Below are 26,302 nucleotides of genomic sequence, written 5' to 3' on the forward strand. Positions count from 1 at the left end.
CAAGTGGTAATGCGCTCGCCTAGCATGTATGAGGCACTGGGTTCGATTCTCAGCACCTCATAAAAATAAAATAAAGATGTTGTTAAAAAAAAAATTTGAAGTGAGGGACTGGGGTTGTGGCTCAGTGGTAGAGCGCTCACCTAGCACACATGAGGCACTGGGTTCGAACCTCAGCACCACATTAAAAAAAAGAAATAAAAAGAGATTGTGTCCACCTACAACTAAAAAATATTTTAAAAAATTTTTTTGAAGTGAAAGGTATCTTTCCTACCATCTTTAAGTATCATGAACTATCACTGAATTATATCATTCTGAGGATGTATGTTTAATAGCCAAGGCAGTGAATGATCAATTTTAAATATTCCTTAATTATATAAAAGCTTTCTATTCATTGAGAAAATATTTGACCAGTATGTTGGATATGAAATATATTTTATATAGATATTGTTTTGCTTTAATTTCCTGACAGGTATTTATTTAAGACACTTGATTCAAGGAGGACTTTGTGTTGTCTCTATTGTGTTCTGGTGCTCAGTCTTAGATATTTAATGTGCATAAAATGGAAGTGCTGCCCAGAGTCATTTCTAATCTGGGACATTTTATCCCTCAAAAGATAACCTGAAAGCAGGGCACTGTGACTTGAATGTAAGTCATTGTTTTACTTGAAGCCAATTTCTTTCTTTCTTTTCTTGGGGGGTGGGGGGTGGGGTGGGGTGTGGTATGAGGGAGAGACAGGATCTCACTGAGTTGCTTATTGCCTCAGCCTCCCAGGCTGCTGGGATTACAGGCATGCACCACCTCCAGTTTCTTCAAAGCCAATTACCTGAAGTATCATGTTTTCCAACCTTAAGACATTGTATAGCGAAAAATAAAAGTGGTCATTTATTAGCCGCTTCACATTCTGGAAGTCCAAATATTAATATTATTTGTTTTTTGCATTACTGTGCATCAAACCCAAGAGTGCTTTATTACTAAGCTACTATTTTATTTGTTTTGAGACTGTGTCTTGCTAAATTGCCTAGGCCAATCTTGAATTTGCAACCCCTCCTGCCTTAGTCTCTTGAGTAGCTAGGATTATAGGCATGCATCATCATGTCCAGCCCAAATATTAATATTATTAATACTCCATCAAGCAGTATTTATAAAAAAGATGAATGTTACTCTTAAACAGAAAAACATACTTTATATTTATCTTAGCCTTCCAATGTAACTATAAATCTGAACTATTTTAGTTGTGCTGTTTTTCTCATTGAGCTTTACAATGTATTAAGTCAAATGGAGGCAAATATACATGGTCAGTTTTCTTCTAATAAGTTTTAATTTATTACACAAAATTAAGTTTTAATTTAATATTTATAGTAGAAAAGCACTTTCTTATGTGTGTCATACATAAAGATGAAAGCATGAAGCCTGAAATTAGTTGTGTTGACATATGAGCTGATATGGACTCTGTCACATCCAGCAAAGAAGGTACCATTATGTTGTACAGTTCAAATCTATACATTAGGAATTTGACTTCTGTTAAATATTGAAGTATATACTTGACTCTAAGAACATACTAAAACTACTTCAGAGTTCAGTTACATTCAGACAAAGATCTTCTAACTATTGATGAATAGAGAATTTTTAATTATCCCTTGATCTTTTTTTCCATCTTAGTTTTAAAACCTTACTCAAAGGCTTCATGGTTTATTTTCTTTTAAAAATATTCGATGTCAAACAGAATCATACAGTTTCAGTAATTAAGTAAGCAGGCATATAATCTCCCTTTCTTATATGTCTGATGCTAAATTGCATGTCATTATTTTAGCTCATCTGTCCAACACTTTGGCATTAAATACCAAACTGACTTCCTTTTTTTTTTTTTACTTCATAACCTCCCGCATCACTACTTTGCGTTCATTTTTTCTTCCCTAAAGCATCTGTTAGTAACTTTTTCAGTTCCTTCTTCATCTTTTCTTTCCCTTGTAGCTGTGAGCATTCCGGTAGATTGCAACACGAGATTGGGCCCTGTGAGCTGCTTTGCTCTTTTCCAAGTGTCTGATTCAGCAGGCCATAGTCCACTGCTTGCCAGAAAGTCACCATTGCTTCTAGGCTGCCGCTTGCCTGCTTGTTTTGATCTTCTGAGAGATGAGACTTTGTTTGCCAGAACCACAGTTGATAGAAATAGTAGGGTACAGATAAGAAAAAGCACTGCAATTATAATTAAGCAAATTAGCATTGCTGAGTTGTTGTTTCCCTCACAGACATCCTTTTTAAAAATTTCACCATGACTTTTGCTTGTGTTTTCAACTGTTGGAGAACTGTTCCCTGCAACAGAAGGCTTATAGAGCTCCTGCTCAGATTTAGGAGTTAAAGATGTGATGTGATGTGATGTTGCTCTTTCAGGCATGTTTGTAGAATTAGCTTTGTAATCCACTTCAGGAGTCACAGGGGTTGTGGCAGTGTTTTCATCTGGGTATCTGCCTGTGATGTTTTGAATAACTGAATCCCAGGCAGTAGTACTGTTAGCCCGAAGATGTGTGTAGTTTGCTTTTGTTCCAGGAGACAAAAAAAAAGTTGTTGTCATCAGAAAGGCAAGATGCAGATAATGTCCTGTGTGATCCATTTCCATGAGTATACTGGTGATCTGTTGGGACATCAGTAACATTTGTTAATTTGTGAATAATGGTTCCTTAGTTTTGGTGACTGATGTTAAAAGGCAAACAGTTCAGTTTTTAAAAGTAAACTACTAGCTTATGCCTAACATTTGCTATTGAATTCCTTTTCAACTGAATTTTCCATTATTATATATAAAGAAGATTTCTATTATTATGTATTATGTATAAAGAAGCATTTAATGTCTACTGTACTTTTAGATGCTATAAATTAGCATTGCAAATATTTACTAATTAGTTTTAAATAAATACTGTGACTTTTCTTATTTTTTTCCCTTTTAAACTTGCTAGACTTCAGCTTTGAGTGAGATACTTCTGCTTTTACGATTTTGATTCCTCATTTTAAGAAGAAAACCATTTAAGGATCATTCTGCTGAAACTCTCCACCCTCCAACTAAAATTCTTCTTTGTAGTAAAGAAGAATTTGGCCTTGAAAATTTTGTTTTACTTATAAAAAGAAAAAGAAAGGTTTTGTTTTGTTTTGTTTGTTTTTTTATGTGTATTTTAGAAGGAAAGGGGGGAAAGTTTGATAGAAACTAAAAGAAAATGGACTTCAAATAGGAATTCAGGGTTTTTTTTTTCTTCAGTGCTTATCTTGATGATTAGAATAATGAGGTACTTAGAAATATTTTACCAGTATTTACAAAAGCAATTTATGGTGGTGTTCCTCTTTTTTCACTATATTTTCCCTAACTTAATGTGACTTTGTTTACTGATACTAGGGTTTAAACCCAGTGTCTTAAACATGCTGGGCAAGTGCCCTACCGCACTGAGCTACATCCCCAGTTCCTTATTGCAACTCTAAAAAAAAAAAAAAAAAAGGAGGGGAAAAAATTTCTTCTGAATAATCTCAGTAGTTCAACAGAAGTTGACTGCTTTTTATTATTTTATAACTTACATTCTTTTCTGATTTTGGCATAATTCTAAAAACAAAATTGTATCATAAAATGGGAAGAAATATATCATCAGGATCCTAGAGACTTAGAATGAAGTGGCAGATTGTAAGCATCCCAATGTATAATTGAAGCATTTGAGATTCAGTGCCTAGGGTACAGCTCTGTGATATAGTGCTGAAAATGGGCAAAGCCTTAAATTTAATTACCATCACTAAAAAAAAAAAAAAGATGAGCGTCAGTGGCTCAGGGCTTCCTAGAAGCCTATACAAAAAGGGGACAGGTTCTCTTTCTAATTCGTATTATCCACCATATGTTTACAGAGATTTAAGTAGAATTGCCTTATCTGGTCCAGATACTACTGACCTATCAGAAAATCTGACCATTAATGGAGTATCTCTTTTGTAATAGTAGTCACTTTGTCCTGAACTATGTTTTTAAGTATATTTTTATTAGCATTTATTCAAGGAAACTAAAAGCAAAAACTGGATTGTTCTGAGATTTACTAAATGCAGTTGTCTGGTTAAGAAACCTGTGTAAGGAGATGGGGTTGTGGGTCACCGGTAGAGTGCTTGTGTAGCATGTGTGAGGCACTGGGTTTGATTCTCAGAACCACATATAAATAAATAAACAAACAAACAAACAAACAAATAAATAAATGTCCATTAACAACTAAAAAAGAAAAGTTAACCCTGTGTAAGGACAGGGATGTAGCTCAATGGTAAAGTACTTGTCTTAGCATATGAGGTCCTGAGTTTGATTCCTGGTACAGGGTGGAGGGGTGCAGGGGAAGAACCCTGTATATTATATATAAATTATTTTCAAACTTGAATGTGCATGATCTTTTTTAAAAAATCTTAATGCAGTTTCTAATTCAGCAGGTCTAGGGTGGGACCTGAGACTATGTCTCTGACCCACTCCCAAGTGACACAGATGCTACTCTGCTAATAATGCTTTTGGATGTTAATGTTTTATAAGTAATAGCTGTATATGTCGTTAGATAATAGTATTGAAATACAGAAATGGAGAATAACAAATCTGATATGTTGAATTACATAAATAAAAATAGCATATAATAAGCAAGGTTAATTTGGAAACTAACCTAAAGAAATATTTCATGTTAATAGTAGAGAGGAAAAATACTTTATTAAATGTTCTAGGATCAAGATTACTTTTTGGATCATGACCATTAACAGTTAAAGATACAGTGCACTAATTAGTACTGTTCCGCCTCAGCTTTTAAGTTGAATGATATAAATCTTTGGATACTTTGATTCTTTCACAACGAAATACTTTAAATTGAGTTAGCAAGTGATTTTTATCTTTTTATACTAGACTGGACTTCTGCGTTAGATGTTAAATGATTTAAAGTAGATTATTCTCGTCACATTAGTCCATAACAATGTAGCATGCATCATAATATTTGTACACATTTTAGCAGTGTTTACCACGGGACAGATAATAGGCCCGCTGTTGATTGTCTTCAGCCAGATGTACTGCCATGCCCAAATAAACAAACTGATAACAAAGTGTGACTTTCTTTTACCCTTACAAATGCCTGAGAATTGTCGACTGTTTCTACTCTCTATTTTATGCCATACAATCAAGGTTGTCTTACCAATTTTTTTTTAATCTCTGGTTATTTTGAATAAACTTTATAATGCCTAAGCATAGCAATAATGAGAATTACTTTTTAAACTTTTTTTTTTAAATAACAAGTTGTTTCAATTTACTTGTAGGGTCTAGAATCAGATCCTAATATTAATTTAAAAATTCATGTTAACAATCATCTTCCCATTTCATTTTATAATATTTAAATAATTTTACATAACAGGAAAAAAACAGCAAATATTTTCAGTTACTTATGATTCTACTTTGTTAGTGAGATTCTTACTCTTTGAAAGCACTTCCTCAAATACTAATCCAAATAAAGTTGTAAGTGAAAAGTCATAAGAAAAACCATACATATGACCTACCTTACAAAATTCTTGGTCAAAATCTGATTATAATGTGATTTTAATAAGTCACTTCTTTTCTTGTCCTCTTAATTAAAGTAGAATAAGACTTGGCGAATACAAAACTTAAGTAAATCTGCAGTTTAAGGAAAAAAAAAAAAAAAGGATATATACAGCTAGCTTTCCACTTCTAAAACCAAACCACAGATGACACATTTCCTTTTTGCTGCAACTCAAGCAACAAGTCACAGAGGAAAAAAGAAAAAAGAAAAAAACCTTCAACTTTTCTAGCTGGCCAATCTTATAACAGGAAGCTTTGTGGAACAAATCCCGCCCCCAGAACAGGGAGGGTTTTCCACTTAATGCCTTTGGCTCTTTTGCTCGTTTTATATGCCTGCTATATGCTTCTCAGTGATGTTTGTATCATTCAATAGAAGTTATAAGATGGCATCTTTTTTTTTTTTTTTTGCAGGGAGTACGGGGACTAGGGATTGAACTCAGGGGCACTTAACCACTTAGCCACATCCCCAGCCCCCACCCCCCCTTTTTTTTTTTTTTACTTTTATTTTGAGTCTCGCTGAGTTGCTGAGGTTGGCCTCAAACTTGTGATCCTTCTGCTTCAGCCTCCCTAGTCACTGGGATTATAGGTATGTGCTACCATACCTGGTTTCTCCAGATATTTTATTTATATACCACAGAAGGATTTTAAAACATGAGTTTGGAGTCTTTGGTATTTGTCAGATTATAAAAACATTGATACCCATATACAACATTTCAAATTTGGAACTATAACAATGATTTGAGAAAATATTTAGTAAACCTAGATTATGTGGGACTGAAGATGCCTTTGTGTGATACAGTATGTATGTATACACATACATTCTTCTCACGTCCTGTCACCACCTGAAATTTAACAAGTCTAAAATGAACTTCATTTTTTCTGCAAATGTTGCTGCCTCTTTCATGATCTCTTAGTTTCTATTCTTGATAGTAACTTGCTTTGTAATCTCAGAGGGTTGATAAACAGAAAGTACTTTTAGTTCGTGTTCTTTGTTTCAGTCCTAATCAGACTTTGGATCATGTTGGTCCTTTCTTCATATTCTTAAATTGATTTAATCTTTGCTATTTTTACTGTCACCATAGTATTTTAGGTCCTTATTAGCCATATCTACATTATTATAATATCCTTTTTGCTAACCCCAACTCCTTCATATGTCTTATATTTAACTCTTTGGTTATATCATTCCTTTCTTAATTAAAAAAAAAAGTTAAATAAGTCCCTAATTTTAAATAGTGATTCAGAAATGTTTGTGCATATAAAGATCAGAGGATTGTTTAAAAATAAGAAAAATGCCACCCCCCCCCCCATATATTAATATTTAGCAGGCCTGGGCTTTTTTATCAAGCATCCCAATTGATTTTGATGGCAGAAGTCCACATAGCTAACTAAATACCATTAGCCCTAAGGTAAAATAGGTTGTTAGGATTTGAAAATTTGGTACCATGTTCTTCAGGGCTTTCTCTCCACACTACTCATATTAATTAGTATTCTTTTGGTTTAAAGCAACATATGACCATATATGGTCAAAAATTAATATTTATTCGTTCACACAGCTGAAGAATCCGGGGATAAATTCGACTTCAGGAGAGACTTTATCTGGGACTCTAATGATATGGCCAAGGCCCCAGTTTCTCTTAATTCTCAGCTAATTCTCTTCAGTTTTTAGACAGACTTTTTCCTTTATATCCTGACATATGAGCTAGCAGCTCCCAGAAGTACATGTTTTAGAAAAAGTTCTCAAAACCCAACATTATAAGCTATTCAGTTAACTAGGCTTCTGGCCTGGTAGAACTGATTTTGAGTCGTGTGTTCATTGCTGGACCAATGTCTGGTTGAGATGGGATAAATGGATTGGATAAAGCATACCACATTTCATTCCAGACCTCCAGGTGGGTGATTCCTACCCAAACTGTTTACCTGAGAAATTTGGTAGGCTTAGAAGCAACGAACCAGTGACTACTGTCTTCCTCCTTTCTTGACTAATAGGCAAAACGTATTGTTCAAAATATTTGAATTGGAAATTTGTCTCTTCTGTTTTACTTTAGCCTTATTTCTCCATGTTTGAAGAACAACTGACTTAACACATAGGTCTAGATTTTGAATAATGGTTTTCTACTACTGTTCTCTCTAGAAAACTAATCCAGAATAAAGAGAATAGAGATTAGTTGTGTCTTTATATATTTATTCAAAAGTTTAATAATCTTTGTCCTCTTTTATCATCTTTCTTAGGTTCAAAACTGGTCAAATCAATGGTGATTTGCTGATATACCACGTCTTGCTGACTTTGAAGCCATATTATGCAAAGCCATATGAAATTGTAGTGGACCTTACCCATACTGGGCCAAGCAATCGCTTTAAAACAGACTTTCTCTCGAAGTGGTTTGTTGTTTTTCCTGGCTTTGCTTATGATAACGTCTCTGCAGTCTATATCTATAACTGCAACTCCTGGGTCAGAGAATACACCAAGTATCATGAGCGGCTGCTGACTGGCCTCAAAGGCAGCAAAAGACTGATTTTCATAGACTGTCCTGGGAAACTGGCTGAACACATAGAGCATGAACAACAAAAACTACCTGCTGCTACATTGGCTTTGGAAGAGGACCTCAAGGTATTCCATAATGCTCTCAAACTAGCTCACAAAGATACCAAAGTTTCTATTAAGGTAAGTTTAATTCTGTGATTGTGATTGATTCATTGCCTTTCTTGCCTAATCAGACTATATCCTGGCCAAATTTCCTCATAGTTGTACATCAGATGTCAAATAAATCCAGATGTAGAAAGACCAAGATTTCTCTCTCTATAGAGGTTCTGCAGAAGACAAGAGAGGTGTAAGTCTAGATTGGGTTGGAGGCAGAAGAGTGCTGTAGGATGGGTAGTTTGCTATCTGTCAATCAAACGGTAGGAATGTGTAGAGAATGGAAATCACCTAGTGGGATTTCTTCTGATTAGTACATAATTTTTGCAGAGCAAAGACCATGAACCTTCAGGTTTAAATCAGCGCATGTGTATAGGATTCTCAACTTTTTTTTTTTTAAGCCAAATTAATTTTTTTCTAATGTTTTCATTTTCTTTTGAGAGTATTTATCACAATAATTAATGTATTTGAATATATACTGTAGTAATTCCTCCGTAAATGAAAAATATGGTGAGTGGGTAGTGGTTGGTTTTTGGAGCCTCTTGGAATCCTTTATAATGGAATTTAATTCTTTTCCACTTTATTGCCTTACCACCACTTTCCAGGTTGGTTCTACTGCTGTTCAAGTAACCTCAGCAGAGAGAACAAAAGTCCTAGGGCAATCAGTCTTTCTAAATGATATCTATTATGCCTCGGAAATTGAAGAAATCTGCCTAGTGGATGAGAACCAGTTCACCTTAACCATTGCAAACCAGGGCACACCTCTCACCTTCATGCACCAGGAGTGCGAAGCCATTGTTCAATCTATCATTCATATCCGGACCCGCTGGGAGCTGTCACAGCCTGACTCCATCCCCCAGCACACCAAGATTCGACCAAAAGATGTCCCTGGAACACTGCTCAATATCGCATTACTTAATTTAGGCAGTTCAGACCCTAGTTTACGGTAAGTTTGTTTAAATATTCACTTCAGTTTTATTCAGGGTTTATTACTTTTAAAATAAGACCACTTAATAAGCCTTTAAGATATCTTCTTTCTTAATGCTGTAAATTGGAAGGTATGCTGTGTTGGTTAACCAGTGTGACCTCATCAAGATCTGGGGTATTCACATGAAATGCGGAATTCTGAATAGGGTGATTCATTCTAAACCAGTTTATTCTCTTTCTCCAGGAAACTTTCCTCTAAAACAGAAAACATAGCAGATTTTTTTTTTTAAAGAAATTGTCCCTTTTTTAAAAAGTTAACTTCTCAATTAAGTGTCTTCTTCTAAGTTTTTCCTGTATTTAAAAGCATATCACTATTAAGTTTCTTAATTGTCAACTCATATTATCATTGTTTGATAAAGGAAGTCCCAATGTTCAGTAACTCAAAGAAAAACATTATTGCATATTGTCATTTTAGTAGGATTCTTACATGGCATCTAAGCACAGTATGATGGATTCTGTTCAGGCTTGTTAATTTGAATGTGGAAAAAGTATGGCCTGTGTAGTCAGTAGATTTTGGTTTGAATGTAGATCTGCTACTTTCTAGCTGTGTATGATTTGAGGCAAGGTATTAAGGTTCTCTGAGCTCTAATTTTCCTCACCTGTAAAATAGAGGTAGCAGTGCCTTTCTTATATATCCACAGAAGTTGAATAACTAGTATGTGTGGTAATATAGTATGACACCTAGCAAATAGTTTATCCTTAGAAAATAGTATTTTTCTCCTCCCTGTCTTTTCCCTCCCTGCCAAGGTTTCTGTGTACCCCTTCTTTTTTATCTTCCCTTTCCTTTCTTACCATAATTTATTGTCTCAAATACCACGTCACTGTCAGGATTTTTACAGATGGAAGTTGGAAAAAATCCTGAAAATATGAAATCCAAAATGCTCCAAAATATGAATCATTTTGAATGCTATGTCCCTCACTCATAACATTTCATATTTCAGAGCATTTTGGATTTCAACTTTTCTAATTTGAGATGTTCACCTGGTAAAGTCCGTGCAAATATTCCAAAATCCAGAAAATTGAAATCTGAAAACACTCTGGTCCTAAGCATCTTGTTTTTGTTTTGTTTGTTCAGATTAGTTATACATGACAGTAGAATGTGTTTTGACACATCATACATAAATGGAGTATAACTTCTCATTCTTCTGGTTTTACATGATGTAGAGTTACGCCAATTGTGTAATCATATATGCACATAGGGTAATAATGTCCCGTTCATTCTACTATCCTTCTTACCCCCATACTCCCTTCCCTCCCTTCATTCCCCTTTGTCTAATTCCAAGTACCTCTATTCTTCCCCCTTCCTAAGCAATTTGAATAGGGATACTAAAACTATAAATCCTTAGCTCCCAGAAACTCTTCCCCCAAGTTATAGCACAACCCACGTTTTATAATAGCCGTTTGGGATTCCAGATTCTCCTTTATTTAAGAAGGGAGGAAAAAACCTTGTATATAATTTCTTTGACTAGATGGGCCTCATAGGGTCCATGAACTCCCAGAAATCACACAAAATTTTATGTATGTCTAACTTCATTATCTCAGAGGGGTCTCTGCCACCTACCTCCAGATTGAGGAAGCCCAATTTTTTATAGCTATTAAACAGTAAAAACTAGTATCAAAATAGTATAACTTAGAAACCCTTGAAGTTAGTGAAAGATACATAAACTTAGAAATAATAACATTAATGTTTTCAATTTTAGGAAAATGAAACTATAAATCTTTCATTAATTTCTAATTCAAAATTATTTATTGAAGAATACTGACAATCTTCTAACAATTACTAGCTTGCATGAACATGTACTCTTTTCTAGTGAAATAGAGCAAGCTGACAGCTTTTGCTTTTTGCTGAAGACTGTCATCCCAGAAAACAAGCTGTTTAGGCAAACTTAAATTTCCATGACTTTTTTCCTCTGTATGGTTGTTGCATAAATATATCAGCATGATAAAAATTCAGAGGTAAGGAAAACCTAAAATTTCCTTTGCTGAATGAAGGAGAAAAATTCGAATTTTAAAATCGAATGAGTTTTGTAAGCTGTCTCCTAAATTGGCTCAAATTTATTTTCAGACATTTTTAAGTGTATTTTTTGTTTTAAAAGAGCATGAATATTATAGTTTTTCAGGTGCAGTGGCTGTGTATGATAGAAGAGGTCATAGAAATGCAAATGGGGGGATTTATAGTTAATTTTGGTTTTGACCTCCAGTTGTGGTGTCACTTGTATGAAGCCCATAAAGAAATTCAGCAGATACTGAATTTAAAATTTCTGACATTCTCATTTGATGAAGTTCACCTCATTACTCTTCTTATGATTCCTGTTTTTACTGGATCTAGCAGAAGAGAGAAAACCATAATTTGTGTTTTGACTTCCCTAAAAACATAATGTATCTTCTGACTTTTTTCTTATTGATCCTTTTTAGGACCATAAACCTGTAATGTTTTATGTCCCAGTAAAATGTCTTCTAAGAAGGCAAAAACCCACTGTCTTAGAAACCTCACAGTGCTCTTCTGGTTATGTCATAAATCTCTTTAAAAAAATCCCTAAATGATCAAGGGATATTTGGGTTCACCATAATGTCTTATCTCTAATTGATCATAAAATTTTAAAAATAATTGATCATGCTTTGTAACAGAATCAGAAGTTGTATATTCTAAAAATTTGTGGAATTATAAGGAAAAATAAGTTTTAAAACAACTTCATTTGTGTTTTCTCCTAGGTCAGCTGCCTATAATCTTCTGTGTGCCTTAACTTGTACCTTTAATTTAAAAATCGAGGGACAGTTACTAGAGACATCAGGTTTATGTATCCCTGCCAACAACACCCTCTTTATTGTCTCTATTAGTAAGACACTGGCAGCCAATGAGCCACACCTCACGTTAGAATTTTTGGAAGAGTGTATTTCTGGATTTAGCAAATCTAGTAAGTAATTATAATTTTCTTTAATACTAACAATAATTATTTAAAAATTCAGAGAATCCCCTTTTGTTTCAGAATTTACCAGTGAATTCTTTCACTTATTATATTTTACTCTTTTAACCTTTTCTAAATTTTTATCTATGGTACTCTGTAACTGAAAGAACTTTGAAGAAAATTCCTGATAGGACACATTAAGAAATCCACCAAGCCACTAGGCATGGTGGCACATGCCTGTAATCCCAGCAGCTGAGGCAGAGGATGCAAGTTCAAAGCCAGCCTCAGCAAAAGCAAGGCACTAAGCAACTCACTGAGACCCTAAATAAAACACAAAATAGATCTAGGGATGTGGCTTAGTGGTTGAGTGTCCCGTTCAATCCCTGGGACCCACCTCCCCCACACCAAAAGAAAGAAAGAAAGAAAGAAAAGAAATCCACCAAGCCTGGTATAGTGGCTCAAGCTGGTAATCCCAGAGATTTGGGAAGCTAAAACAGAAGGATCAAAGTTCAAGGCAAGTGTGGGCAATTTAGTGAGACCCTGTCTCAAAATTTTAAAAAATAAAAAGGTCTGGGGATGTGGCTCAGTGGTGAAGCACCCCTGGGTTAAATCCCTAGTACCACAAAATAAAAAAAAAGGAGAAAAAACGAAATCCATCAAAATTCTGACAGTATAAATGAGGTGGTGAGATTTTTGGTATCTTACATGTCTCTGGGCCTCTTAAAAGTATTTTCTTCATTGTTTTAATTTGATGAGCTTTGGCATTTTTCTTCTTAGCAGATAATTCCACATGAGTAAAGTATCCATGTGTCTCCTTTTTTAGAAAAAAAAATGTGATTTTATGGACATGTATGGTTCATGGAGAACACAATGACACAGGACACGGGTCCAGAGTCAGTCCTGGTGTTGCTTTAATAAGTGTCATGAATTTGACATCCATTTCTTTTGTCTGTCCATCTTCATAACCCATAAATGTTGACCTTTCCCAGCTTAGTTCCTGACATTTTCCTTACCATTTATTTATTTAGCCTGGGAAATTTACCACTAAGACACATCCTCACCCCTTTTTTTTATTTTGAAATGAGGTCTCGCTGAGTTGCTTAAGACTTACTAAATTGCTGAGGCCGGCCTTGAACTTGTGATCCTCCTTCCTCAGCCTCCTTCACAAGTCGATGGAATTACAAGCATATGTGACCATGCCGAACTTCTTCCCTTTCTCTTTTCCTCATGATACATACAACTTTTCTTTTTTCTGTGTTTAAACACATTTCTTGACTTTTCTTTATTAGGTAATTGAAAACTTTAACAATTTAATCAAGACTAGATCACTATGTATGTTTTTTCAAGCAAGAAATGTAGGCGTAACCCTGATAAGAAAATGTATAAGATTAACTAAACAGGAAAAGTATAAAGGTTTATTGATTAATATTAATATAAGAAAACATTTGAGTGAATGTACAGGCATAATGTATTCCTGCATGAACAGTTCTTCCTAGATGATTACAAATTTATTGTAGTCCCATGAAAGTAACCATGAAATTTGAGGAGTGAGAATGGAAATTAAACTGTAAATGATCTTAAATTCTACTTTAAGAATACTATTTATGAGGCTGAGACAGGAAGATCACAAGTTTGAGGCCAGTCTGGGCAACTTAGCAAGATCCACTCTCCAAAAAAAAAAAAAAAAAAAAAGAAAAATGTTAAAGGGCCGGGGGACGTACCTCACTAGTAGAGTGCCTCTGGGTCCAATCTCCAGTATCATTTAAAAAAAAAAAAAGTATAAAAAAAAATCCCTAAGAAAACATTGGGAAGAAAGACTTGATATTACAGATATCTGAACATATTACAGTGGTATAGTAATTAAAACATGAGTGTTCAAGAATCAGCACTCAGATCACTTTTAAGAAAAGATAATAAAGAAGCAACGTAAACTAGGGGGAAAAGATTAAATTGTTTAAGAAATGAGATTGAGAAATGAGTTAAGGGCTGGGGATGTGGCTCAAGCGGTAGCGCGCTCGCCTAGCATGCGTGCGGCCCGGGTTCGATCCTCAGCACCACATACAAAAACTAAGATGTTGTGTCCGCCAAATACTAAAAAATAAATATTAAAATTCTCTCTCTCTTCCACTCTCTCCCTCTCTCTCACTCTTTCTTTAAAAAAAAAAAAAAAAAAGAGAAATGAGTTAAGTTGGGTCTTCTTCTATACCACAAGATGTCAAAATAAGTTCTACCTGTATTTAAGGGTTGAATATGAAAACTAGAACCATTAAAAAATGAAGAGGAAGAAGTTAATATTGAATTACTTTTTAGATGAGTAAAGAACATAGGAAACAAGATGATGGAAACAAATAATGAACAAATTCAACTTCATGAAGCTTCAAAACATTTTTTTAAGTGATGATAAATCTAAACCTAGAAGGGTAAATGCTAGAAAAGATTAACATTAATCATGAAGAGATTTTATAAATAAGAAAAATGAATCAACGGTAACATACCAATCATGCTAAAGAAGAATGTTTATGTTGAGTTTATTAATAAAAGCAAAAAATGTCAATTGAAAGAATAGTGAGATAACGTATTTAGCTATCAGATCAGAACATATTTTTAAATTCAGTACTGATGCTCTGTAGAATATTGAACAGGGGCAGTTTTTCTAGAAAGTTTGGAAGTGATTATCAAGACCCTTAAGAGTATTCAATCCTTTTGGTCTCATAATTCCACTTTTTATAATTTGTCCTAAGGAATTAATGTTGTTTGTCATAGATTATTTTTTAATTTATTTAGATTTTTCAACTAAAATATATCTTGTCATGAGTGAAGTGCCCAGATCTTAAATGGAGAATTTGATGAATTTTTATACATCACAGTACATCACAAAAGTAGCTTCTAGATCCAGAACATTTCCAACATCCAGAGGATCCTTTCTCACTTAATATTGCCCCTTTACCAAAAGTAAACACTGTTGTAACTTCTATTGCCATAGATTTATTTTGACTACTTTTGAACTTCATATGACATTCCTTAAAGTAAGAAAAAAAGGGACATAGTCAAACTACAGGGAACTATTTACCTTGTTGGATCTATGACGGAATAATATGAAGCCATTAAAAATTTTTGAGGTGGGGCTGGGATTTTTGCTCAGTAGTAGAGTACTTGCCTAGCATGTGTGAGGCCCTGGCTTCAATCCTCAGACCACATAAAGATAAACAAATAAAACAAAGGTATTGTGTACATCAACAACTAAAAAAATATATTAAAAGAATTTTTTTTTTGAGGGGCCAGACATGGTGACATATGCCTATAATCCCAGCTTCGTGGGAGGCTGAGGTAGAAGGATCACAAGTTTGAAATAAGCCTGGGTAATTTAGCAAGCTCCTGTCTCAAAATAAAATAAAAAGGCTGAGATATAACTCAGTGGTATAGCAATGCCTAGCATTTATGATGCCCTGGGTGTAATATCCAGTAACACACACACAAGTTTTTGTTACAGAGTTTCAGTTTGGAAAGATGAAAACATTCTAGAGATAGCTAGTGGTAATCATTGCACAACCATGTGAATATACTTAATATATTTTTTTAAGTATACTTAAAAGTGGTTAAAGTGTTAAATTTTATATTGTGTATATTTTATCACAATTTATAAAATTCTCTTTGAGACTTTTAAGTGTACAGAGGATTTTGTATCTTAGTCTATTTTTTTTCCCCAAAAACAAATTGAAAAATGGTTTTGGAGAATTTTTAATGATGAGTAAATCTCAGTAAAATGTATAATGAGAAAGTATTTAGGGTATACTGTATATAGAGCATGATCCTAACTTTTGGGGGGGTTATATATGTGTACACTGTCATAAGCATATATTATTTCTACAAATATTTGAAACCATGTGGAAAGATGAGGTAATGTGTTAATATATTAACACCGGTTTCATTTTTTAGTGACATTCTCCTTCTGCTGAACTTTCTATAATTCTCTACATGTCCCTTTTCCAGTGAGAATAAAACTTAAAATATTTTTAAGCTAGATGAGAAAGTATTAAAATGGAGAAAATAAGATAATTTTTTAAAACTTGGCTTACCGGCGTTTAAGATTAAATTCTTCAAGGTTTATTCTCTTTCTTCACCTCTTTTCCTCAAAAATATATTTTCCACCAGGTGTAGTAGCACGTGCCTATAATCTCAGTGACAAGTGAGACCTGGTCTCAAAATTAAAAAAAAATAATAATAATAAAAGGGACTAGGGATGTAGCTCAGTAATAAAGTGCCCCTGGGTTTAATTCCCAGATAGAATCTATAGATAGATAATGATTTGCCAAATCTCTTTTCTCTGATTCTAGGTAATGATCTTTAACTCTTACCTCCCCTCTCATTCCTTCATATTAAAATAATTGTTGTAATTTTCATTGATCATCTATGATAATAGTATATGTTTTTCTAGGTATTGAATTGAAACACCTTTGTTTGGAATATATGACCCCATGGCTGTCAAATCTAGTCCGTTTCTGCAAGCATAACGATGATGCCAAACGACAAAGAGTTACTGCTATTCTTGATAAGCTAATAACTATGACCATAAATGAGAAACAGATGTATCCATCTATTCAAGCAAAAATATGGGGGAGCCTTGGACAGGTATTGAATTTACTCAAATATTTATCTAGTATCTCCTATGTGCACCTATTTTTTTGGTACCTACTTTGTACAAAGCTGTATGCTGGACACTAGGGTATAGCTGTAGAAAATATAATTGCCTCCTTCAAAAGCATGCAGATGCCCACCCAATTCTTAATTTAGTTTGAAATTGTAAATGTCTAATGAATGTTTCAGAACCAGAAAAACACTAGTTACTTTAGCACTCTTCTCCAGGACATAACTATATAGAGTTTAACTATAGAAATATGACATCATATGCTTTAAAATGTATTCTCATTCTTGCATACCATCCATGTCAGTATTTCTTATTGATGTCATTAGGGACATCAGCTTTCATTTATAGTTTTAGCATAATAATTCTATTAAAATAAAGGATCTAATATAACTTTTTTAATCTGACAAGAATTATGTATCTTATTTCTTCAAAGTAATCACTTAAGGAAGCAGTACACTTGTTTGAACATTGCTGTGAATTCTTTAAGTAATTTTATAGCACTAGAAAATTTCTCAGTACTTGACATCATTTCCTATATTTTAAAATAATTAAGTTGGCTGGGGATGTAGCTCAGTGGTTGATTGCTTGTCTAACATATTCAAGGTCCTGGGTTCAATCCCCAGTACCAATAATAATGATGATGACGACGATGACGATGATGATGATGATGATGATGTTGGTTACACATATTGTCAAGGAAGAGCAGAGATACTTTACAAGTGAATGAAACTAGTAATGTATACATTATTAAATTTTGAATATTAATCTTTTACTCTCTGAAGGAATCAAGTGAATATCCTCATCCTTTCTTGACAGGACTCTAATAAATTTCTAGTATTTTGGAGGCCTTGGATAAAATAGTTTTTATGTTGATTGGGCTGTTCTTTGAATATTTTTAAATTAAAAGTTCACAGTATGGTTGAAAACAAGTTTATTTTCTCTCTTACATTAGATTACAGATCTGCTCGATGTTGTACTAGACAGTTTCATCAAAACCAGTGCAACAGGTGGCTTGGGATCAATAAAAGCTGAAGTGATGGCAGATACTGCTGTAGCTTTAGCTTCTGGAAATGTGAAATTGGTTTCAAGCAAGGTAATCATTTTTCCTTTGCCCTCTGGACCGTGGCATTATATATCTGTTTTTTACTATCCGGAGGGCTTTTGTTTTGTTATATTAAAGTTAAACTAAAATTTTTAATAGAACTTTTAGTCCCATGTTTCTTAAAATTCTGTTTTTTTACAGGTCATTGGAAGGATGTGCAAAATAATTGACAAGACATGCTTATCTCCAACTCCTACTTTAGAACAACATCTTATGTGGGATGATATTGCTATTTTAGCCCGCTACATGCTGATGCTGTCCTTCAACAATTCCCTTGATGTGGCAGCTCATCTCCCTTACCTCTTCCATGTTGTTACTTTTTTAGTAGCCACAGGTCCATTGTCCCTTAGAGCCTCCACACATGGATTGGTTATTAATATCATTCACTCTCTGTGTACTTGTTCACAGCTTCATTTTAGTGGTAAGTTCTAGGAAGGTAATTTGTGTTCAACCTATTCCTTTCTCTACTACTTCACCTAGTTGGTACAGATTTCTTATTATTTTATGACAGTGTCTTAACACCAAGGTGCTAATTTAAGCCTGCAGTAATGACTTGAAATTTTATCAAAAAGAAAAATAATTTACTTCCATTCTATATCAAGTTATAATAAGGATTTTCTGTGCAAATTTGTCATGTAGACTCTTATATTTATCACATAAGCTAAATACTCAATGTTAAGTAGATTGTGTTACATTATTAGTACTAATTAGTGATTAAATGGAGATCTTCAATTCAGCTAGGCACATTGTTAAATGCCTATAATCCTAGCAACTTGGGAAATTGAGGCAGGAAGATTCCAAGTTCAAGGCCAGCCTCAGCAACTTAGCAAGGCCCTAAGCAACTTAACAACAACCTGTCTCAAAATAAAAAATTAAAAGACTGGGGATGTTGCTCAGTGGAAAAGCACCTCTGGGTTCAGTCCCCCACCCAATACAAATATATAGATAGATAAATAGATAGATATTTTATATAAATGTATCTATATAATATATATACCAATACAAAAAAATATATATATATATGAAATATATATATATATATCTTCAAAGTTTTTACTTGTTCCTTTTTTCTTTTACAGAAGAGACCAAGCAAGTTTTGAGACTCAGTCTAACAGAGTTCTCATTACCCAAATTTTACTTGCTGTTTGGCATTAGTAAAGTTAAGTCAGCTGCTGTCATTGCCTTCCGTTCCAGTTACCGAGACAGGTCGTTCTCTCCGGGCTCCTATGAGAGGGAGACTTTTGCTTTGACATCCTTGGAAACAGTCACAGAAGCTTTATTGGAGATCATGGAGGTATTTAAGGCAAAATGATAAGACACTAAGTTAAAATCATTTTTAAAAATCTAACATTGTACAGAAGAAATACTGATATATTCTGCTGTTTTGCACTTAATACTTGAATAAAAACACCTCCATGGAATTTGTTATTTATTGGTAACATAAAAGTCATTTATTTAATGACATGATGGGCATTATTGAAATGTTTCTAAAAATATTTGCATATACATATAAGCGTATATTTTTCTTTTTTTTAGGCATGTATGAGAGATATCCCAGCATGCAAGTGGCTGGATCAGTGGACAGAACTAGCTCAAAGGTGGGTCCCAAATTAAATATAAATTGTAAAAGTATGTGAGTTGTTGAAAAGATGGCTATTACTGCATAGTCAATATCTTATTAGTGTGTTTGGGTTGAACATAAAGGTTTTTATAAACTCTTTTGATCTTTTAATTGCAGATTTGCATTCCAGTATAATCCATCCTTGCAACCGAGAGCTCTTGTAGTCTTTGGCTGTATTAGCAAACGAGTCTCTCATGGGCAGATAAAGCAGATTATCCGTATTCTTAGCAAGGTACTTCTTCCCTTCTCTCATATATTTGTGGTTCCCAAATTATAAAGCATATCTTCCATTATTTTTAAATTTAATAAAAACTTAATTATGTTGCTTAAAACATTTAAAAGATGGATTTTATCTTCTTTATTATAATTCTTGGTGAAGAAATCTTCTCTTTTAAAGAAGCTATATCTTCAGGAGACAATAAGTAACTTGCCTCTTTTTTTTTAAGCATGAACCCTTAATATTTTATCAGATTTATGAAGTTTACTATTTGGTAAGACTTACAAAAATTGTATAACTTGTAATTACTATAATATTGCCTGTCTTATTAGAGTATGTTATAGAAATGCTTTAAAAAACAAGAAATAATGTATATCAAACTAGCTACTAAGATCACCATTGTATTAGAAAAAATTCTCATACTTGTTGAATAAGTAAATATTTCTGAACTGATTTCTGAGATTCAGTTTAGGAGTTTGTTTTATTTCAATCAAAGTAAAATAAAAAATTCTGTTTTCCTAAAAGGCACTTGAGAGTTGCTTAAAAGGACCTGATACTTACAACAGTCAAGTTCTGATAGAAGCTACAGTAATAGCACTAACCAAATTACAGCCACTTCTTAATAAGGTAATTATTGTATAGCACATTAAGTTTATTCATTTTGGGTGGCAGTATTACATGTTCTTTACTTGTAAGGAGTTCAGAAATTAAGATGGATTAAGGGAAGGTCATAAGTTAAGAAGGTCATAGTTAAGGTGGAACATCTTGTCACAAAGTTTAGTTGTTTGAAGTTGTTACATAAAAGGAAAAATAAGTATGTAAAATGCATTCTCAAGTACTTGTAATTTTATATCTCATCAATCCTAAAGGACCTATTCTTAATTCTTTCATCTAATAATTATTGCATATCTACTGTGTGCCAAGTTCTGTCATAGATGCTAGAGATATATGTAGTGCCAATCAAGCCAATAAAAAATGCCTGCCCTCATGGAGTTTGTATTCTAGGGTGAGTTTAGAGGGTCATGGAGTGGATAGATAATAAACAAAGTAAGTAAAATACTTAGTGTTAGTAAGGAGAAAATATAAAGCCAAGAGAAGTATATCTGATCATCAAAAGAGTTTGGTACTAGACTGGGAGTAGAGCTCAATAACTGAGCACTTACCTCGTATTTATAAGGTCCTCACCACTGCGATTTAAAAAAGAGAGTTTGGGTGTTTTATGAAGGTAAAATTTAAAAGGAATAAAATGATACAGGTACTAATTTAGGATTGTCTGAGCTCATCTCAGCTTTGTGACCTCTGGCAGGTGATTTACATATCTGGGCATTTTGTTTCCATATAAATAAAATGAGTAAACTAGACTAGATAATGGCATGTTATTACCTTCCAACTCTACAGTCATATAATTCTTTGAATTGAATTCCAAGGCATGCCAGTCTAGGAAGTGATTACAGAAAAATAAATACCTATTGTATCCCTGGTAGAGCTAGATGTTTTACAGATGTCTTTCTTTGTTTGTTTGTTTTTTTAAGTTGTTAATGGGCCTTCATTATTTATTTATTTATATGTGGTGCTAAGGATCAAACCCAGTGCTTCACACATGCTAGGCAAGCGCTCTAACACTGAGCCATAACCCCACTCCTACAGATATCTTAATCTTAAATGATACAAAATGATTTTCTTATCCTCATTCATGTGAGTAAAAATGAGACTCAGAAGGCCTAAGACTGGAACCATGATTCTAATCCAAAGCTGTCTGATTTTAAGTCCATGTAGTTCCCCATAAAACACAGTGCTAAATAAGAATTACCAATAATATGTATTTTTAACTCAGAGCAGCAAGAGATTAATATTCTAGTAAGAGTGACAAGAGTTCAAAATTAGAGATAGATAAGATTTAGTATAGGTAGAGAGAAAGAGAAGCAAGCCTTGAGCAGCAAAATATAGCAGTAGGGACTGTACAAGAATGCTAGGACATGGTGAGATGGTGGATAGACCATTCAAGTTGTTATGAAGAAATTTTGCAAGAAAATTGTGAAGATTAGATAAAATTAATACAACATTCAACATTCTTCAGAAAGGAGTTTTAATATATACCATTTTTTAGCAGACAAAAAATATGACAAGAGCAGGACTTAGATCATTCTGGTGATACAGTACCCAGTAGGTTGGAATAGGGAAAAGCTGAAGGCAGAAAGAATCCACATGTTGAATAAAGGGTGGCCTGAGGATTGTATCATCATCAGCAATACAAAAGAAATGACAAATTTGAGAGACTGCACTAGAAAACTGGATTTGGGAATCCAGAACAGAGAGAAATCAAAGAAGATGCTATGATCTCAGTCCAGATAACCATGTCTTTAGTTATACGCATGAAAAAGACAAAGAACTTATCTATATTTATCTCCTCCCCCAAAAGAAAGCATGGGTAATTTTGCAAGATAGCATACTTTGTTTTATGCTGAGGAGGCATGAATTTTATGTTCTGCTTACTAACCTGGAAATTTGTCTTCCTTTGCCAGGACTCCCCTTTGCACAAAGCCCTCTTTTGGGTAGCTGTGGCAGTGCTCCAGCTGGATGAGGTCAACTTATATTCAGCAGGCACTGCACTTCTTGAACAAAATCTACATACCTTAGATAGTCTCCGGATATTCAATGACAAGGTAAGCAAACTTTCCTTTGGAATTCCTAGATTACATGCATTTAGTACTTCTTTTTCTTTTTATTGCTGTGTGATTCTTTTAAAATCAAAAGAAGTCTATAATTTAAATATGGATATTTTTAATTTAGTGTGAGTATAGTTTCTTACCAGCTCATAAAAAAACCTATTTAAACTTTAGTACATATTTTCTGTATACAGATAGCAAAAAATGGTGCTTGCTGATGCTAACAAATAGATTTAAGATAAATAATACTGAGTGGTAATAATAGCAACTGTGCCAGGCCTTATGCTAAGCACTGTACATTCATTATTTTTCATTTTGATAACTCCAAGGTAGAGGTTAGCATTCTCCATTCCTATTTCACAAATAAAGAAATAATCTAAAAAAGTGCTTGTTTTTATTGACTAATGCTACTTAATGAAAAGTATAATAGTAGTTGGCTGTAATCCCAACTACTCAGAAAACTTAAGCAGGAAGATCAGTATTATTAAAACCTAATGAGGAAGTTGGAAAATCTAAAGGAACCCCCCCTCAAAAAAAAAAACCAAAAAAAAAACCAGTATTTGTTCAGTCTTCCTAATGTGGTATAAAACCATTATTTGTTCAGTCTGCCTAATTTTGTACAGACCCAGAATAGCTAGGAATTGTGGAAATAATTTTCCCCCCAGTTATAGGGAGTCAACACAGGGATGATCTACCACTTAGCTACATCCTTACCCCTTTTTATTTTTTTGAGACAGGGCCTCAAACTTGAAAGCCTCCTGTCTCAGCCTTTCAAATAGCTAAGATTATAGGCATATGCCACCACACCCAACTGGAAATGAAATTAATCTTAGAGTTTGAAAGTATTTTACCAATACAAAGGAACAATGGTTAAGTAACTTGTCCTGATTCATATATCTAGCTCGGAACTAGAACCCTTCTTTCTTAACTTTTTGTTCTTTTCTGGAGTTGTCTTGGGACAATAGTGGTCAAAGTGATATCTACTTATAGGCTATTTGTATGTTAGGAATATTTGTAGCTGGGCATAGTGGCACATGGCTATAATCCCAACTACTCAGAAAACTTAAGCAGGAAGATCACAAGTTTGAGGCCAGGCTTATAAACTTAGTGAGACCCTATCTCAAAATAAAAAGTAAAAAGGGCTGGATTATAGCTCAGTAATTAAGGGTCCTTGGGTTCACTCCTTACACCACCACAGGAAAAAAAAAAGAAAGAATATTTGCAAATGAAGTGTTTGTATCTTAGAAATGTCTGCCTTGGTAATCCCAGTGTTTTGGAGGGCTAAGACAGGGAGATCATGAGTTAAAAGCCAGCCTCAGCAACTTAGTGAGACCCTGCTCAAAATTTTAAAAATAAGGGTGGGTGGCTGGGAATGTAGCTCATTGGTGAAGCACCTCTGGGTTAAATATCCAGAACCCCCCAAAAAAGGAAGTATCTGGCATTTTCAAAGCCAGAAAGAGCCCAGTAGAAGGAACTATGTCCCATAATTTAACCCATATGGTTTACTTTAAATCCAAACTATTCTAGGGCCCTAAAGTACTAGAAATCAGTTAATAAAGCTTGTTAAAAGTCACCAGGATGATATCTGGGTTCATAGATTCACGCTTCCAGGCCCAGCTACTTGGGAGATTGAGACAGGAGGATCACTTGAGTCCAGGAATTTGGGTTTTTTGTTTGTTTTTGTTTTTTAGTTGTAGATGAACACAATACATTTATTTTTTTTTTTTTTAATGTGATGCCGAGGATCAAACCCAGTGCCTCACGTGTACTAGGCAAGTGCTATGAACTGAGCTTTAAACCCAGTTCCTAGTTCAGGAGTTTAATGTAAGCCTAGACAACATGCAAAGCCCCAGCTTGAGGGAGTAGGTGGAGGAACAAACTACATACCCAAAATAAACTTACACTGAAATAAAAAATTATGTATTATAAATAAATAAATGCTATTTCATTGTTCTACTGTCTTATTTAAGTGCTTGACTATCTTGCATCTTGTACTAATTAATTTTTAAGATCTTTAATATTCTTCTGTGGTTTTCTGTAGCTGAAAATAATTTCTCTCAACTTAAAGGATTACTTGTCATAACTATTGAACACAAAAATCAATCATTGGTGTATATTTTTAGGGGAGGCACTAGGAATTAAACCCAGGGATGCTGTACATCCCAGACTTTATTTTTTTATTTTTATTTTTTGGAGACAGTTTAACCAAGTTACTGAGGCTGTCCCAAACTTGCAATCCCAAGTAGCTAGGGATAACAGGTGTGTGCCATGAAACTCTAAATAAGTGACCTTTTAAAGAAAGCTTCTGAACTAGACCTGTAACTCAGTGACCAAGTGCTTGCCTAGCATAGATGAGTTCCTGGGTTAGATCCCCTGCAAAGAAGTGAAGGAAGCTTCTGTGTGAACTTCATTAATTCTCTCATGATTATTTTCAATAGAGTCCGGAAGAGGTATTTATGGCAATCCGGAATCCTCTGGAATGGCACTGCAAGCAAATGGATCATTTTGTTGGACTTAATTTCAATTCTAACTTTAACTTTGCACTGGTGGGACACCTCTTGAAAGGTAGAGAGGCCTTATGTCAGAATGTTAGTATGAAGCGCTACCTAGAAGCTGGAAGTAATTAAAATAATTGGTTACTTGAAATAATTTAACCCATATGTTTACTTTAAATCCAAATTTTGTCTTATTGAGTTATATTTTGTTCAGTATGTATTTTAATAGAGCCTAATTTCCATATCAAGTATCAGATTTACTTAAAAAGCAGAAGATGGCAACCCACTTGGGATTCCTTCCTTTAGGAGCTCCACTTTCTTTGTTTCAAAAATAAATTGTTACTTTGCTCTAAAAAAAAATGCAAAAGAGTTGATTTTTTGTAAAATTCCTAAGTACTAGGGCTAGGTGTATAACAAACCCAGCCCCTTCAAACAAAAAAGAAATTCTACATACTGAGCCTTTTAATAACTATGTTATTAGTAATAGTACTTAAGTATTCTGTTGATTAGCAAAACAAGACATTGTAGATCAGTGTTATTTGGTTAATTTATATTAGAAAATCTTGTTGTACAGATTTGATTACAGATTTTTTTTCAGCTTGTTTCCAGTGTATTATAGATCAGTACCATTATTATACCACAGAGCCTCATCTCTCTGATCCTATCCCCACTCCTCCAGATTCCTGTATTACTTATAGCCAGTGCTCGTCAGCTGTTCCTCATCCTTCACTTTCTGACCTGGCTTTGTTCTTCATTGCTGACTTCACAACTTGATAGCAGTGAATATAATATGATGCAGTCATGATCAGAAACTGTGGTTATTAGGAATAGCATAGTGTTTTGAGTGAGTGTCAAGCTAGAACTTGAGTCTCCAGTTTTGTATCAATTTAAATCATTCTTAGGCATGAGGGATCATAGAAGTTCCTTAATTTTTACCTGATGGATACCTACCACTGTAAACGTATACATTTGATTTTACTTCCTTATAAAATTCCTGTGGAAAATATTAACAGGATAAATTAACATCTTATTTGTTTTTATTTTTTTATAGGGTACAGGCATCCTTCACCTGCCATTGTTGCAAGAACAGTCAGAATTTTGCATACACTACTAACTCTGGTTAATAAACATAGAAATTGTGACAAATTTGAGGTGAATACGCAGAGTGTGGCTTACTTGGCAGGTAAAAACAAGAAACAGACAAAATTAATATTGCTACAACTTTATCTTAGGAAAACCAAAAAGTACAAATACCTACCTATATGGGTCCTTCAGCTGGCTAATTGGCAGAGTAAATAATTCATAGGTTCATAGGCCAGTCCTTTGATGTGGTTAAAACTTTGAAAGTTTTGCCAAAATGTTTTTCCTAATAAAATCTGGAATGTGTTCCTTTTGTCATCTTTGGTTCAGAACACAACAGTGGCTCCCTGTGGTTTGTCATAAAATCTGAACGCCTCAGGCT

General features: G+C 34.1%; 2 protein-coding genes across 7 annotated transcripts in view; one reads left to right on the plus strand and one right to left on the minus strand.

The window, feature by feature from the left end:
• The window catches only part of NF1 (neurofibromin 1), a 249,204-nt gene that overhangs the window by 188,121 nt on the left and 34,781 nt on the right, over positions 1-26,302 (plus strand). For all 6 annotated transcript variants that reach the window (XM_081270001.1, XM_081269998.1, XM_081269996.1 and 3 more), the window contains 13 exons: positions 7,796-8,228; positions 8,807-9,147; positions 11,901-12,103; positions 16,530-16,723; positions 17,692-17,832; positions 17,983-18,262; positions 18,921-19,135; positions 19,378-19,439; positions 19,580-19,694; positions 20,205-20,306; positions 22,202-22,342; positions 24,784-24,910; positions 25,892-26,023. In XM_081270001.1, the coding sequence (XP_081126127.1) occupies positions 7,796-8,228; positions 8,807-9,147; positions 11,901-12,103; positions 16,530-16,723; positions 17,692-17,832; positions 17,983-18,262; positions 18,921-19,135; positions 19,378-19,439; positions 19,580-19,694; positions 20,205-20,306; positions 22,202-22,342; positions 24,784-24,910; positions 25,892-26,023 (2,486 nt within the window). The remainder of the gene's footprint in view (positions 1-7,795; positions 8,229-8,806; positions 9,148-11,900; positions 12,104-16,529; positions 16,724-17,691; positions 17,833-17,982; positions 18,263-18,920; positions 19,136-19,377; positions 19,440-19,579; positions 19,695-20,204; positions 20,307-22,201; positions 22,343-24,783; positions 24,911-25,891; positions 26,024-26,302) is intronic.
• Positions 1,337-5,786, minus strand: EVI2A (ecotropic viral integration site 2A). The gene is made up of 2 exons (XM_081271729.1): positions 5,527-5,786; positions 1,337-2,629 (listed from the first exon to the last, which is right to left on the minus strand). Exon 2 carries the CDS (start codon positions 2,612-2,614, stop codon positions 1,889-1,891), a length of 726 nt encoding a protein of 241 aa, XP_081127855.1. The 5' UTR covers positions 2,615-2,629; positions 5,527-5,786; the 3' UTR covers positions 1,337-1,888.

This window comes from Spermophilus citellus (assembly GCF_964194105.1).
Source record: "Spermophilus citellus genome assembly, chromosome: 17".
Classification (NCBI taxonomy): domain Eukaryota; kingdom Metazoa; phylum Chordata; class Mammalia; order Rodentia; family Sciuridae; genus Spermophilus; species Spermophilus citellus.